Below are 16,623 nucleotides of genomic sequence, written 5' to 3' on the forward strand. Positions count from 1 at the left end.
CATTTCCATTCTTTATTATATCTCATAGACAAATTAGGTAATAAAACAGTTATTGGCCTCGTGCAATAGAACACTTGATCATTCTCAGTACCTCAGGACAAATATTCTGGTCTATTGCATCCAACCCATTTAATAACTGTATACTGTTATTTGAGTATTCTTTATCAGTAATGTTTAGTGAAATATATCCAAATGACTCTCTCTATAAGCTTAATGTAAGTCTAAAGTAATCAGATTGTATTTTTTATGAGCTTGGATGAACCAAATATGAATAGCACCTGCCAAAATGAAATATAATGTAAGGTCTGAAAGAGTTTCATTTGGATGAAGATTTATTGGTAGCAGCTTATTTCTTTAGAAGTTGCTGACAATACAATCCACAAATACTCAGAAGTATGCCATTTTATTTTAACCTAGATCGCCAACAAAATATCTTACATTATGTTAAATTTCATTACAATTATACTTTTTTTGTAGGATAGTTTCTGTGCAGAATATTAAAAAGAATTATATTACTAAATCATATTAATAAAGACTTTCCAGTGGTATTGTTTTTTTAATGAATTTTAATTTTTCAAACATATTTCTTTTCAGAATTAAAAGTAAAACTGTGAATCAGTTACTCACATCAGTTTTTCAATGTGGCCTATGACAATTCCAGATATTTTTATTTTATTTGAATTATTAGCAATCAGGGCCTAATCTAGAAGGAACAAAAACTTATCTTTGTTTGTACTCACTATGTGTTAGATGGGAAGTAGTTTTTTAATAGATAACCTAAATAAAAATGTCAATATTGTTATTTTTCAAACAGCATTGACTAAAATTTCTCCTTGTCATCAATGACTAGGTTAGGCCCTGGCAATTAATTGTTAGCAGAGGTGGACATTCTCTGATTGTTGAATAAAACCATGAAATTAAATCCTTTAGCTAAATCTGTTAGATTACAACAAACACAAATTAAGTGTTAGTGAAAGAACAACTGGATAATACACCCTTTTAAATTAGCTTTGACTTTTGATCTTTGAAAGAAGAAATGATTATCAAGAATTTGAGTAAAAATTTCCATCAAGTAAACTATTCTATTGGTATTTCACTCCTACTATATGTTCAAGCATCTTACATTACACATCAGTAGTTATCTCCTACTCCGCCAACACCATCAGTTTATATTGAAGTGCATAGATCGTCTCAAAATTCTTCATCAGTCTTTGAAATCTGAAAATACAGTCTTTAGAAGCAGTTTATATTGGAAAAAGTCCCTCATGTGCTTATCAAATTTACCTAGAACATGAATTTATAAAATGTCAAGACAGTATGTAACAGATATTGTATTAATCCTTAGGAAAACTTTTCTTATCCACCTACTCGCTCCAATAAACTTAAGTAAGGCTATACTTTAGGGTAAGTGCACCTACTCCTCTCCAACAGACTTATTCAGGCTAGGGTAAGTGCACCTACTTCTCTCCAATAAGCTTAAATAGGGCTATACTTTAGGATAAGTGCACCTACTCCTCTCCAAGAGACTTAAGTCAGACTAGAATATGTACACCTACTTCTCTCCATAAATTAAGGCAGGGTAAGTGCATTATAATGCTAGACCATTTTGTGTTATTGACCTTTCACCCCCTCCACTCCTCCCATAAGACAGCAAGATTGTTGTATAGGCAATCTATTGCAAATAAGATCTTTTTTTGTTCCCAACACTTAATGACTGATTGTGTGTGTGTGTGTTTGTTTTAGTTTTCCTTACAAAGCAAATTGTCTAATTTTAGTAAAAACTTTTTTAATGCGAAATTTGATTTCAAGAATAAGATTTTATTAGTGCAAAATCTCAAAATTTTTAGAATAATGTGAGCCAGTTTTCAGTGTTCTAGTTTCAAAAGGGCATTTATTGAATAAAAATGCTTGTTATAGAAACCAGAACTTATAAACTTAAAATGACCTATTCTGAGGAACAATTGAAGTTAGATGCCCGTTATATTTTAAGGTTTTGGTTGTTTGCACTATTTTAAGGGTTTTTAAGGGTTAGTTATACCACACGACTAGATTCAAATGATATGTTTACTATTTGGTTAAAGTTTGGATGATCTGTTATTCTACCTATAAAAGACTTCATGAAACAACAAAATTTGACCAAAGCAAGAAAATTGATACATTTACCTATGAATAAAACTTCATAGAACAAATATCGGAACATATGTATCACATGCTGGTGGTACATCTCTTTAGGCCCCAGAAATAAATGTCTGTTTCCTGCTTTCCTACTTACCCTAGTTTTTTATGTCTCCCCTAAACATGAAATGGCCATTGTAGCTCAAGCATCGTGAAAATCTAGATTGTTTCTCCATCTACTCAATGTAAAATATTTTTTGAAAAATAAAATAATTTCCATACCTACCTACCCTATTTTATTTTTACTGGTAGCAGGAACTATACTATTACTTTTATTTGGCCCTATTAGGACTTTGACCTTGTACAACTGGTTAAAAATTGTACATCCGTGTATTAAGATGAAGTCATTTTTTTTAATTAACACCCAAATTTATTTCCATTGAAGTTTCCAATTCTTTTAAAATATTTGTCATTCTGTAAACTAAATGACTTAACAGCCCTTATTTTAAATGCTTTCTTAAGAATGTATTTGGAAGATGTGTTGATTTGGCCCTGAAAATTAATTCTGTCAAATCAACATGGTTAGTAAGGTTAGAAAAATAAGTGCTGTCTTTGCTGACAAAACCCTTTAGTAATTAATGTATAAAAAACAAAGAAACCTCAGAATGATTACATGTTAAACCCCAATAATCAATCAATCAATCAATCAGAATGATGACAAATTTTTAAAATTGACCAAATTGATGGAAACGTTTGCTTTCAGGATATATATATTGATATGCAGGAAGTAGTGGCCATTTGTGTCTACAAGTCATCTTTATATTTTTACCACAAAGGCTTGTTTTTTCAAGACAGCTTACAACCAATTATTTTGTTTTTGAAACATGTGGCAATTATTTCTGAATAATAAAAAAACATTGAAAAACTCCCATTTTCATAAAATGCATAAGAAATCATTGAATGTTGCATAGAAATAATAATTAATAATAATAATAATCACTACAACATGAAAATTGTATTTGATTGGGTTAAGCCAGCCTTTCACAAAAAAAAAGAAAAAGAATGTGAGTAAGCTTTTTTTTGTTGGTGTACCAAAATGTTCTGTAACATGGCTTTAAACTAGTATACTTCAGGATTTTTATCACTCAGTTCCTTGGAGGTTGAACTTCTTAAATGTAAAGAATAGATAAAATGAAATATTTTAAAAACAACTGGTTAGAAAGACCAATTTCAAACTTCAAGCTTGTCAATTTCCAGAGGTTAGAATTCCACTATGTCAGAAATAGCTTGCCAGCCCCCTTCTAGCTTTACTGGAGTAGATAAAAGTAAATTTTGCAATTTGCATATCACTGTAGTATTTGTATTATCTCATATAATAAGACAGTTTTTAAAGAAACATGTTTTAGGGCCAACATCCTAGTGTTCCCTATAGATGGTTTTGGAGGACACAGGAACTCTGCTCACTTTTATTGGTTTTATAACTACTATACCCTTTCTCTGTCAATTTTCCTTAAATAGATGTTAATGCTTTCATGATGCACTTTCTGATTTTCCTCTTACGTGTTTAGAATGCCCCCCCTTTTTTTTACATGGATTACCATGCCATTTTCAAAAGCTTTAGAGAACACTGCATCCTTGCATGATTTGAAGGAGTTTAGATACAACCTTTTAATGATGTTTTAGTTATGCTGCTAAAATGAAGTAGTAGATAAAATGCAAGTAATGGGTTCTGGTTCTTTGGACTTCATTGTTTTTAATGGTGAAGGTTTCCTGTATGAAGTAAATATTTTGAAGTTTTCTAATATGTGAGTATTGCTGTAGGAAGGTGATTTCAGAGATCAATAACACATTGTTGTCCTTGGATAAAGGATATTACTCTGTGGCATGTTATTTGAATTTGTAAGTTTTGTTAAAATTTGTGTCATACATATCACAATAAGGAAGATTGGATTTAATATTGTTTAAAAAAAATCATTTGGAACTGGATTAAGATCAAGTTTTAAAGAAGTAAACAAAATCAAGTAGTCATTAGTGCTTCCAAGATACGACAAATGAATAGACAAGACCATTTCTATATACCCCTGTATTTTGATTTTTGATTCTAGGTTATATTAGGTAAATGTCTTATTATAAAATTTAGAAATCTTTGACAACTTTCATTCTAATCTGAATCTTATATTATCACAGTCTGTGTTCAGAACTGTATCAAATTTAAATGTTGTGTTATTTACCCAAACTGTTCAGGGTTTAATCTCTGCAGTCATTTTGAGCTGTGAGCTTCAAAGCATCGTATTATTTATTGAAGCTCCTTCATTCCCAATCCATCGCATGTTTGTCACACGGACCATTTCTGTCCCCCTATAATGATTGCTTGACAAGTTGGAGTGATGTTTATCATTTTTGTGTTTCTTGATTATAGTTTAAACAAGAGGAAAACTTGTCAGACTTTCACACAATGATGTCAGCCATTAAAAGCAGGTTAAGTTTGGTTACAGTGTATCTTCATTTACAGTTAAGGATTTGTGGCTCTATTTTACTTTAAAAATCAGTGATTACTAGATCGAGCATATCAATGTAATTGTTCTATCTTCAGGCCTCTTCCCCAAGTCTGCTGACATTAATGAGGGCTAATGCTACACTACAGATACAGATGGGTAACCCTCAACAAGCAGCTGTCATGTTGGAACAGCTAAGGAAGTAAGTAGTTCATGGTAGATGATGATTCTATCACTTCTCCAATCACATTGGTCAAAGTAAACATGTGTAAAAGTGTTTTTTTTCTTCATCATATCATAGTCATGTCGATGACAACAGCATACAGTGCTAAGTTGGTCTTCATACCAAAGAAATGTTTTAAAGTTTACTATCAATGACTTTGTATGATATCATTCTTTAATAGCATATGTAATTGTTATGTAACATTTGTAAAATAAGTGACTGAATGAAATATCATACACTTGATATTCAGTGATATTGTCTACTTTGGATCACAATTTAGACAATACTATTCACAGTGACCAAGACTTACTCATTAGGAGTTCTATGATATACCAGTATCTACTTTAGAAATATTTAAATGATTCAGTTTCAGTGCAAGAACTTTTATTTTTCAATTATGGACACTTATAATTATGTATATTACAGGTCAAATCCAAAGGATCATCGTATAGTAGCAGAGTTGATTTCTGCATATTCACAGTTTGACCAAGCAAAAGCTCAACTGTATCCTTTAATCTGTCTTTTGAATTAATATTAATCTCATGATATAAGGATCATTCCTTTATCATTGATTTTATATATATGAAGGATGTCAGTAACCCAATACATTTTGGTAGATCTGCTGAAGACTGTCATGACTTATTTTAGGGATTGACCACTGGTATTAGTTGTCTGTGAAAACAGGCTAAAACATGTAACTTACCTATATTCACAACTTTTATTTCTTACAAACTAAAACAAAAGAAATAAATTGCTTGCAGAAATAAGTTTGTTAACAGTTTCTGAATTGCATTTTATCCCATAGAAGTTAAGACACTCAGTTTAGCTTCAATGGATGACATTCATTTTGACCTACATGTTGTAATTGTCTAAATAGGCAATCTCTTGACTAAATTACCTTAAACTCTCAATTTTCATTTGAATGTTGTAAAATTTGTATTTTAAAAGGTTTAATACAGGTCCAACATACTGTAGACTGAAGGTTTTTGTGACACTTTTACTTACCTGTATCAATCTTAAAATATTATGATAAGTTTTGACTGATGAGGACAATTTTAAACAACACAAATTAGATTGGCTGGTAAACTATAGAAAGTAAGACAGCACAAACATTTTCTAGGGGTTAACAGTATGTATGGCCATTTATTATTTTATCAAAATAAATGAATTCATAAGTCATACCAGTGAACTCATTGTTGTGGTACAGATGTTATATACTGTTAATACCCGGTATTAGAATCACTGATTTCATGAATAGAGAATTTACTTTAGAGTTAATTGTTAGATGAACAAAGTTGAAGTTGTAAGAATTAGATATTAACTGGTAACTCTACTGGTTGTTTACCAGTAAACTTAATTTTGTTTGTCAGAATATGAAATTATAAAGTTTGGACTGTTTTACTTCTTTTGTATTGTCTTTCTGTTCTGTTAATATTTATAGTTCTCTTAGTTCTTTTGTTTAACATGACAATGTCATAATTGTTTTATATTCTGTCTTTGATGATATATTAAACATGTGGAAAGCTTTACAGACAAACAGTATTAGTGACCAATATACCTGTACTTAGAATTGCAAGATCAATGAAAGCTTCTTTTACAGGATTAATTTTATTGAAGGTTTTGTCAGTGCAGTGTATTATTTTTCAAAGAATACTGACTTATTATGCCATGATATGTAACCTAATGGCTGCTATGGCTTAGAGTAAAGCATATTTATCAGACAGCATATTTGGCCAATTACCTTGAATAATAGCAGGTAAAAATTTAGGAGGGTTAAATTGTCATGATAGACAGGATCCATCTTCATGCCACAAGTTATTTTGTACTGCTTTTCCCAATTTACAACTTATATGATATGACTGTTTACACTGCATCATCAAAAATCTAGTATTGTGTCAAGCATTACAAGTATAGATATAGAATCAAGCCATATTTCCACTGTGCAGGATTTGACGGTGGTTATCCTATCCAGTTTTATTCAGCAAAGCATTTGGTTTCTGTATAAAGTTTAATAGACTTTTGGTACATAAAACTGAATGACTCTATAGGAGTATTTATGGTGCAAAGTATGTATGTTGTATACAGTTTTCACTTTTCCTTAATGATATAACAGTATCAGTGCTGATTTGCCACCAGTTGATGACATTGTGAAAAAGATTGATGTTGAGACATTGGAAGCATCATTTAGTACATTAGGACCAAAATATATTAAAAAGGCGCTGAAAACAGAAGCTCAACCATCACCTGGACCGTAAGTATTCTAATTATAGGTGTATGTAATCTTTCTTTGTTCACATTGCCATATTTTATATTTTGCTTTTCAATTCATTGGCTCAAAAGTAATCAAATCGATACCACCATTGTCGGTAGAGGAAAAAATGCCAATTTTGTGGAAAGAATACAGGTTATCTTCTCTTTTTAAGACATTTGCCGAAGTCTAAGTTCTTAGAAATACATTATTTTCTGATAAAGTTGGTTTGTTTACCCAAGGTGTGTTTGTAAGGGAAGTGAATGAGCTTAAAAGCATTCTCAGATGTGTTGCTGTCAGCCAAACTGATTGGGTAATTAGATTATCTCCCTTGATCTGTATGGACCACTACAATGTTTTAAACCATTATTGTCAATTATACATGATCAGCTGTTGAATTGAGGGAATGAAAAAAGGGATTGTTATTGTTGTTATTGTATTTTTATGAAAACCTACAAATTAAATTTGTTGTCAATAAACTGTTTATAATGATTGTTAGATGGATAGTTTGGTATAGATTTTAACTTGATGTAAAGGAGTGCTTCATTATTAGAATTTCCAGTCTGAAATACATGCAGGATGTAGTTCTTTTTATTTCTGCTTTTTTCTATAATTGTTTGTGGTTTATTGATAAAATGGTTATGAGCTTGAATGATTTAACAGCAGTTAAGTCTTGTTGGGTTATAGTCTATGTACTTTAGTAGACCAGCATATTGAATCTTATGATGGGGAGTGTACATGTTTTAGAGATTGTGGAAGTATTGTTTTTGTAGTATTTGCAGTACTTCTCTTTTTTATAAATGGTAGATTATGAAGCAATCTTTAAAACTTTCTTATACATCTCTAATTATTTTTTTTGGCACAAAATGTCCATCTCATATGTACATTATGACACTAGTCTGCTTACCAAATGCTATACACTATTAATCTGGTACTGTGGTGACCTCATTTTCCCTTTAAATAGTAACCTCCATAATCTTGAACATGAAAACTTTGCTCTGATGTACCTAAGTCTAGATTATAATGGTCATTAGTTTCCATTTATCTTTTTTTAGTAAAAAAAAATGAAAAATCAAGCCAAAGTAGTTTCTTCACAATTGTTTTTAGGGATATAGTAAAAATTCATTTGTTGTGCCCTAGTAATTAATTGCCCAATATGTGATATTTTATACCCTCAGTGCTACACTCAGTACCAATTTAAATATGATACCCTATTTTCCTTGACAGATGTATGTCCCTCCTGATGCCCAGGTAATTACTTGAGAAATATTAAATGATTTTTTTTTTTTATATATAAACTTTTCACAATTTTTTGTAAATATGAATAACAATCAAGTTCTGTTTTCAGCACAATCTCATTTGTAGTTTTTGAATATTTGTTATCCCCCTTTTGTGATTTCTTGATCAAGGAGTTTTCGAAGATCGCACAATTGTTTTTTATACACCAGTCTTTAAGACAGGATGTATTATGGTATACCAGAGTCCATCCGTCCATCACACTTTACACAATAAATCAAAAATACTATGAAACTTTGGTGAATTGTTTCTTTTGATTGATGTGAACTCCCTTTTGATTTTTATAAATTTCATTTTTTCACTTTTTTTTTAGTTATGGGACTTAGTTCATTCAAAAATTTTTTTTTCTGTTTTTGAACTTTTACTAAAAAATCCTTGTAGCGATTTCAATGAAACTTTGGTGAATTGTTTCTTTTGATTGATGTGAACTCCCTTTTGATTTTTATAAATTTCATTTTTTCACTTTTTTTTAGTTATGGGACTTCGTTCATTCAAAAAAATTTTTTTCTGTTTTTGAACTTTTACTAAAAAATCCTTGTAGCGATTTCAATGAAACTTTGATGAATTGTTTCTTTGTATGTTTGGAAGCTCCCTTTCAAATTTTAAAAAATTATGTTTGCATGATTTAAAGTTAAGGGACTTTATTCGTAAAATTGGGGGGGGGGGGGGAGGGGGAGTATCAGTTTTCAGACTATAACTCAATAGTGGTTTCATATATTTTCATGAAACTGTAGTGAATTGTTTTGCTTGATTGATGATAGCTCCCTTTTAGTTTATTGAATTTCTGATTTTTCATTTTTTAATTTGTCTGGCTTTATTGATGGAAAAAGGGAGAGATTTTCCCTGTTTTCACAAGAACCTGAAAATGCTTCAAACAATTTTCTTGAAACTTTGTTAAATAGTTTATTTCTATTAGTGTAATCCCTTTTGATTTTTATATCTTTTGGATTTTATGTTTTTTTTAGTTAAAGGACTTTTCATACAAATCAGGGATGATTTTTTTCCACCTTTTAGCGGAATTCTGCTAATTGAAATCCAGATTTTACCATTATGATTCTTTTTTTTACTGTTTATTCATTTCTGATTTTACCAATTTCCGCTTTGTCTGACAACCTCATAAAATCATCCCTGTACAAATATGATATAACTAAAAAATGCTTCCACCAATGGAGGTATAAAGTAATAGTTCTTTTGATTTTTTTTTATCATACCCTTTAGATACAGAAACAAAGTTCTGGCAACTTTATAAAGAACTTCTGTCTGTTTGTCTGTTGTTGTTTTTTTGGGTTTTTTTTGTTGTTAAGTCTTATTGCAAGCATTTAAGTTATTTGACTGCTTTCATTCTGGGTAAAATATTATCCTGTGTCATACATTTAATCTCGATCCAAATTCAGAGCTTAAATTTTGTGTCCATATTTGCCCCATTTATTCAGTGTTTGATCTCTGTGGGCATGTCTACCTGCAGTTTGCAAACTATTTTATTTGTTTTATGTCCCATTAGATATCCTTTTTTATTTTTGTTTACTGTATTTTTTGTCACTTTCTTTTTAGTTCACCTGGCCAAAGGCCATGTGAACTATTGCCATCACTTGGTGTCCATCAAAGTCGTCGTCCGTCTTTGTCATCTGTCATCGTCCGTCATCGTTGTTTACAATTATACAAAACTCTTCTCCTCTTAAACTACTTGATTAATTAGAACCAAACTTAGTATGAATGTTCCTTTGGGTATCATGCATAGAACTGATGTGGGAACTTTTGATTCGTCGAAAAACATGGCCGCTATTACTAAAAATAGAACATAAGGGTGAGAGAGTAGTTTTTCACATATATGTCCAAAATGGTTATGTTTAGCCAAATTTTGGTGGGGTAAAAGTGTTCAGCATAATGAGATCTATCTGCAGTCAAATTTTCATGATAATCAATTAAGCCATGTTGGAGTTATTGCCCTTTTTCAAATTTTTTTGCTATTTTTAATGTCATTTCTTTCAAAAATCTCCTCCTCTGACACTATTTTACCAATTGAAACAAAACTCTTTATAAGTGTTCCTTGGGGTATCCAGGATACCGTATCATGCATAGAATTGAAGTGGGGTTTTTTGATCCGTAGAAAAACATGGCCACTGTGACTAAAACTAGAACATAATGGTCAGACAGCAGTTTTTCGCATATATCTCTAAAACCGTTAGGTTTAGCCAAATGCTTTCAATAGCTGAAATGATCCTTTGACAGGGGAAAAATACTTTTTTTTCAATAGTTTTCAGTCAGTATCTTGAAAACTATAATAGATTAAAAGAAACTTTCAATTGTTGAAAAGATCTTGTGATAAGTCCTACCAAAGACTTCTTGAGTTAAAATTGTTGGACAACTTCTTGTTTAATTTATTGCCCCTGAAAGGCAAAATTCGACTAGGTGAGCGATTCAGGCTCTTGGAGGCCTCTTATTTCTTTTTTATCTTTGCACTGAATTTCTTTTAGTAAACTATAAAAAAAGTATTGGTAAAGATTGTTGAAAGGAACTTGGAATTGCTTTGCTAAAACTCCACTTCAGAAATATTTTACTTCTATATATGGCATAAATGATGCACACACTGAATTGTTTAAGCCTTTCTATATAATACATGTATAGATAAAATTATTCATTGGAATTATTAATAGTCAACTATGTGTTTTTTTCACTGGCTAAATTTGTGGTCTGTTACAAGCCTAGAAGTATTTAAAAGCACCTGTCACAGCACTGCTTTATATATTCTATGTCCTTGAATCACAGATGCTGGTGTGTGTCTTTAAAATCAATATCTGTAAATTATTGTAAAACATGTGACATATGTTAGTGGCACAGTAGGCTTGGCTTTACTCACCATCAATGATGGAATCTTGCAAACCTTTCAGGTGATATGGTCATACTATACCTTATCTTAGCTATAATTGATAAGGTATCCCAATGTTAGACCACTGAACGTGTCACTTCAATTATAGGTGTATAACCATCTATGCTTCAGCCTTGGTTCATTACAGGTCTAAGGATTATATCATGTTCTACTCAGAGAACACACCTGAAATGGACCAGGTACACTTCTACAAAGTTTTTTTTTAATTTGAGTCTCTGCCTGTCAAGTATCAAGTTTTGTTTTGAACTAAAACTGGTCAAACATGGATATTAGTTTTCCAGTATTTGTAGCACCAGGTAGCTGTTGGTTGGGGATATTGTTCAATTTTGAATTCCAATGATAAACTTTTTTTTTACTGAGATGGCTATTGACACTTTGTATACTTTTACAATTATTTCTATTTAAAAGCAATTAAAAAAATGAAATACTGTTGTCTTAGGGTATTTGGCGAAAGGGAATTAAGTTTGTGTGTCTAATGTTGTTTGCCAATTGAAAAGCGTTTAAAACTTTGTACGACATTACATGTAAGTAACTTCAATGTCTTAGAGTTGTGTATTGCCATATACTCTCAGCAACAAGTAAAAAAAATTTGGATATTTTTTATATTGATCTTTGATCTTAAAATTATGAATGTTTGACATATTTAGCACTATTAAATTGGTTGTTAATTTGCTTGTATAAGTGTACAACATTTGTCTTTGTGTCATAATGATTTGTTATGCAGTCCATATATATTATTGCAGTTTATTTTTCATTTTGTATAAATAACAAAATCAAACTGCACTATTCAGTATTGTACAACTTCACTTGCTTTCCTTGAACAGTTTTGAAAGTAAAGCTATCTAGAAAACTAGGCACTGAAGGTTCTTCACCTCGTGTGTCCTCTATTTTTTGTTAATATTTAATGTGAACACTCCCCTACTGTTGAAGGAAGACCTGGAAACTTGTAATGTTCATTAGTTATTGATGAAGCTATATTGATTGTATTGTTTAATGATAAAGCAATTTGTCACCTGTTATTAGGGAGTGCTGGTCATAGAAAGCTTTGATAGTAATGAGTTATAATATCTGTACACACAAGAGGCTCATCTGGCAGGCATATCTTAAAATCTTTGTGATTTAAATTTAATGAAAAAGTTTATTTAGTGTATGCCTTGCTTTGCTTAGAACTTGACTTACAATCCCTGTCTAAGTAAAACTCCCCTTCCATGTTCTGATTCTTAAAAGTACTAGTATGTAGAAGTCCTGGTAGAAATTAATGAGAGCCAATGTATCCTTGGTTCTAACTGTAGAAATGTATCACTTTCCAGACTATCTTTTCACAATTATTTGAATTATTAAAGGGATCATGGTTTTAGTGAAAGAAACTTTATCTTCTTGGATGAAGTCAATACTTAGTTGGATTACCAATCCCTTTGTCATGATAATGATTCGGACAGGTTTTATGACAGAGAACATCTCCTTTCTGAATAATAGATAAAACATTTTCCTAGAATAAAAACTGATCTGAGGGTTTTATGATTCAGTTGGTGGTTTATTGATCATCATGTCACCTGTGTCTCACCTGTGGATACAGAGGCGGGGGAAAACTTCATAGATTGGTCTCATTAGTTATCTGTTGTGTAATTGATAGCCTGTTATATGAGATCACAGACCTCAAAGACAGTTGATTGTAGTTCATGGCTGATGTTAAGATTATAGAAGTGCCTATACTGATGGCTACCAATATATTCATGTCTTTTAATTAGATTATGAGGCCATAAGAATTATTACCAATATATACAATATGGTAGAGGTATTGCTGATTGGGAAGAACCTATGAATTTTCAGCATAAACACTTTCAGGTTTTACTTCAGTACAGAAGATTTAGGGTTTGATCTTATACAGCAATAAAACTTGCATAAATACATCACTTTGCCTTCTCTTCATTCCACAATCAATTACCTCATACTTAGAATAATATCATAAGGAGTTTGTGTTGATTATATTCAGTTGCAAATACAAATTACAGCCTAGATTGCAAAATTAGGCAGAAATTATATTTTCAATGTAATTAAAAAAATAACGTATCTTTTATATGATTGAATGCATATATTGCAGTCTTATAATGTTATGATGCAGTGGTCTTTGTTGTCACTTCAATTTGTCTGTTTCGGTGCAATAAATTGAGCTGTCTTTAACTGGATGAAATGAAATTTTGATGAATTGTTACTTGTTTGTCTTATAATGAAGACCAATTGTAGGCAGTGTTTGTGCTGTATATGCAAAGCTGTCTTGATTTGGTCATGTAACAAGCAAAAATTCTTTACATTTATATCCAGGATAGGCAAAAAGTAATTAAGCAGCATCAGCAATTCAGAATCATATTTGTCAGTTACTCTTGCTTGTATGATGTTTAACTTCTTTAAGCACACATTATACAAATTATCGAGACAAAGGAATTATCTGCTCTTGTTTTTTTTTGTTTTGTTTTGTTTTTGTTTTGTTATGTTTTATTTTCAGTAAAATGAATTACATCAAATTACTCATCGTTGTAAATGATTGTGTTTTGAATTCTTTCATGGAGTTCAGTAAATCTGATGGATGGAATAAATTCAAGTACCATATGTTTGATAATGTTTGCAAAATTTTGTGATTTTGAGAGGAAAAAAGTAAGCAAAAAAATTTTCCTAATTATAATTTTGGCAGATACTACTTAAGCCCAGAACAAATATTTTGCTGTATTGATTTTGCCGTTTTTAAATGGACTGCTTAAATTTAGCACCCTTTAAAAAATACCCATTATAGGGTAATAAAAATTGTTATGGTTTTAGTTTTTTTTTTTTAATATGACGTGAAGTAAGTGCTGTTTTTCCTTTTAGTTTTGAAGATGTCTTTAGATATCTTCCTGTTAATAAATTCACAAGGAAGCACACAGATCAATATGAAACAATTTTGTATTGATAAGCAAGTTTGTGAATGAAACTTTATAGCAAGGAAGCATTATAGAATATCCTCTGTTTTATGTTTTGAGTCAATAAAGACAAAAGCCCCTTCCAACCATGATAAATCTAAGACGATTTGATTGTGTTATTACAGATATCGGCAATGCCAACCTAGTATTGATTTCTCTACCCACACACTGCATTTTTATCAATGACTTTCTGCTAGTAAAAATCTCCATTGATAATTAAATCAGATTCTGTAATTAGCACTTAGGCTTTGTCACCAACTGATGACAGCGCTGAAGCTCCGGGAATATTTTCTTTGTAGTAGAAAAATAATTGTATTATAGGATCTTTTTATGTTGTGAAAGTGAATGAAAAACCAGACTGGATCTAGTCATATATGTCTTTTGATTTGTCATTTGAGGATCAACAGAATCCTTCTTCAAGACAATCATTTGTACTCTTGTTTTCATGTTCTTTAGTTGATTTTCATGGCTTTACTGGTAGTTAAGGGTTAAAACACTCCTATTATATTTTAACAGTGTACTCATTCTATAATATGGCTTCAGTCAACCAATTTGTTTCATGGAGTAAATAGCATGATTTTAGTTCATAGTAGTCTTCCTTACACATTTTTTAAAATCTTTTTTTTCTCCATTTTCACAGATCTGTATGAAATTGTTTGAAATTTTGAATTAAAAAATCCTTGTTGGTCTTACACTTGTTCACACCAACCTTCCTTTAGGGAGGTATTTGTGGTAGTAAATGAAATCCAAAGATAGAAAGCAAATTATACATTTTGTATACAGTATTGCCCCTTTTCTTTAAAAATACAAATTAGTTCTTATCCCATGCCACAATAATAGGGATCCATCCTACTGTTAAAACAAAAGCATAGATTTTTCATTTTTGGATTTCTGTGCAATTTGGATGATTCAGTATGATCATGAAATGTATTTTTCGTATTCTTCAGGAGCAGGGTATGCATGCTTATAAGTACTATTTTGTAACATCCAAATATTACGCCTGAGATTTTCTATGAAGTCCACAAATATAGTATTCTCAATAAGATTTTTTTGTTAAAACTTTACACAGGAAAAATTATTTCACATGAATTGAGCAAATAAACTTCGGGATAAATTTCACATTAAATTCATGTGAATCGAGTCTTCACATGAAATTCACGTGAATTGATAACATGAAAGTTGTGTTAAGTGAATTTCATGTGAAAATCACGTTAATTTCATGTAAAGTTCACATGAATTTCACATGAAGCTTGATTAACATGAACTTCACATGAAAAATATTTGCCTGTGAAGGTTAGGTCAGATGTATTAGTATGTATCTTTCTTACAGAGCTGGTGACATGATAATTCAGAAGTCTAAGAGAAAGAAGAAGAAAAAGGGTTAGTATTGTCATTATTGGTTTTCTTGGGGATAATAAAATTTTCCTTACTGTCAGGCCAAATAAAATTAATTAGCAGATTCTAATCCCCTTCTGCCCTTAAAATAATTGATCAAAATTTTAAAAATTGGAGGCGGGAATTTAAAAATCAGTTTAAGTATTGAGACACTGTAACACACAAAACTTTCAATTTTTTTTGGTGTTTAAAACAATGTTTTAGATTTAGAACATATTTATTCTTCAAATAGCTAAAATTAGGCTAGCAAATATCTATCTATAGATCATCTTTAAAAGGGGATTTTGTCAGTGAATAAAGGACAAAACTACAATTTATTTTCAGGAAAACTTCCAAAGAATTTAGATGCTGAGATTGATCCAGAAAGATGGCTACCAAGAAGGGAAAGGTCTTATTATAGAGGAAAGAAGAAGGATAAGAGAAGAGATATTGGTAAGACCAGGACTATTTTAAATGGTCAAAACTCATTTGGCCAATTCAAAAAAGTAATTGAATTATGCTGATAACTTTAAAGTTTCATTGCGTGAGTTTGTACTCACCTGTTTTGTTCTTGATATTGACATGCAGTTTATAGCATGTATTATTTCTATGACAATAAGTTGTGTCATCCTGAAACCTTGGTATTTAGTTTGTACTGGTATGTCAATACTTAAGGATTCATTCTTTATGATAGATATATTTTGATTCTATTTTGAAAGGAAAATTCCAATAAAACAGATGTTACAATTAAATTTGTTTTGTTTGTATTTGGAAATATTTGGTCTTTTACTTATTAATACCCTCAATTCTTTATGATACAATTAATAATCTAACACAACCTTTTCACAGGAAAGGGTACTCAAGGATCCTCTGGACCTTCAGCTGATTTGTAAGTATATGTTAGTGTGATAGGTTAACACTTCATGTTTTTGAAATCAAAAGAATTTGGGGTTTAAGACTTGAACATTTAAGAAATTGGGACCAAAAAGGGCCAGAAACAACCATTTTTCTGATGCCAATATACTGGAAAT

General features: G+C 30.9%; 1 protein-coding gene across 1 annotated transcript in view; it reads left to right on the plus strand.

The window, feature by feature from the left end:
- The window catches only part of LOC148621961 (signal recognition particle subunit SRP72-like), a 44,401-nt gene that overhangs the window by 24,525 nt on the left and 3,253 nt on the right, over positions 1–16,623 (plus strand). Inside the window, exons 14-19 of the mRNA XM_088571399.1 lie at positions 4,709–4,812; positions 5,260–5,337; positions 6,947–7,084; positions 15,549–15,598; positions 15,938–16,045; positions 16,442–16,481. Of these exons, the coding sequence (XP_088427525.1) occupies positions 4,709–4,812; positions 5,260–5,337; positions 6,947–7,084; positions 15,549–15,598; positions 15,938–16,045; positions 16,442–16,481 (518 nt within the window). The remainder of the gene's footprint in view (positions 1–4,708; positions 4,813–5,259; positions 5,338–6,946; positions 7,085–15,548; positions 15,599–15,937; positions 16,046–16,441; positions 16,482–16,623) is intronic.

The sequence above is a fragment of the Perna viridis genome, chromosome 3 (assembly GCF_037379345.1).
Source record: "Perna viridis isolate PV_CMFRI_1.1 ecotype Kerala chromosome 3, ASM3737934v1, whole genome shotgun sequence".
Taxonomy (NCBI): Eukaryota; Metazoa; Mollusca; class Bivalvia; order Mytilida; family Mytilidae; genus Perna; species Perna viridis.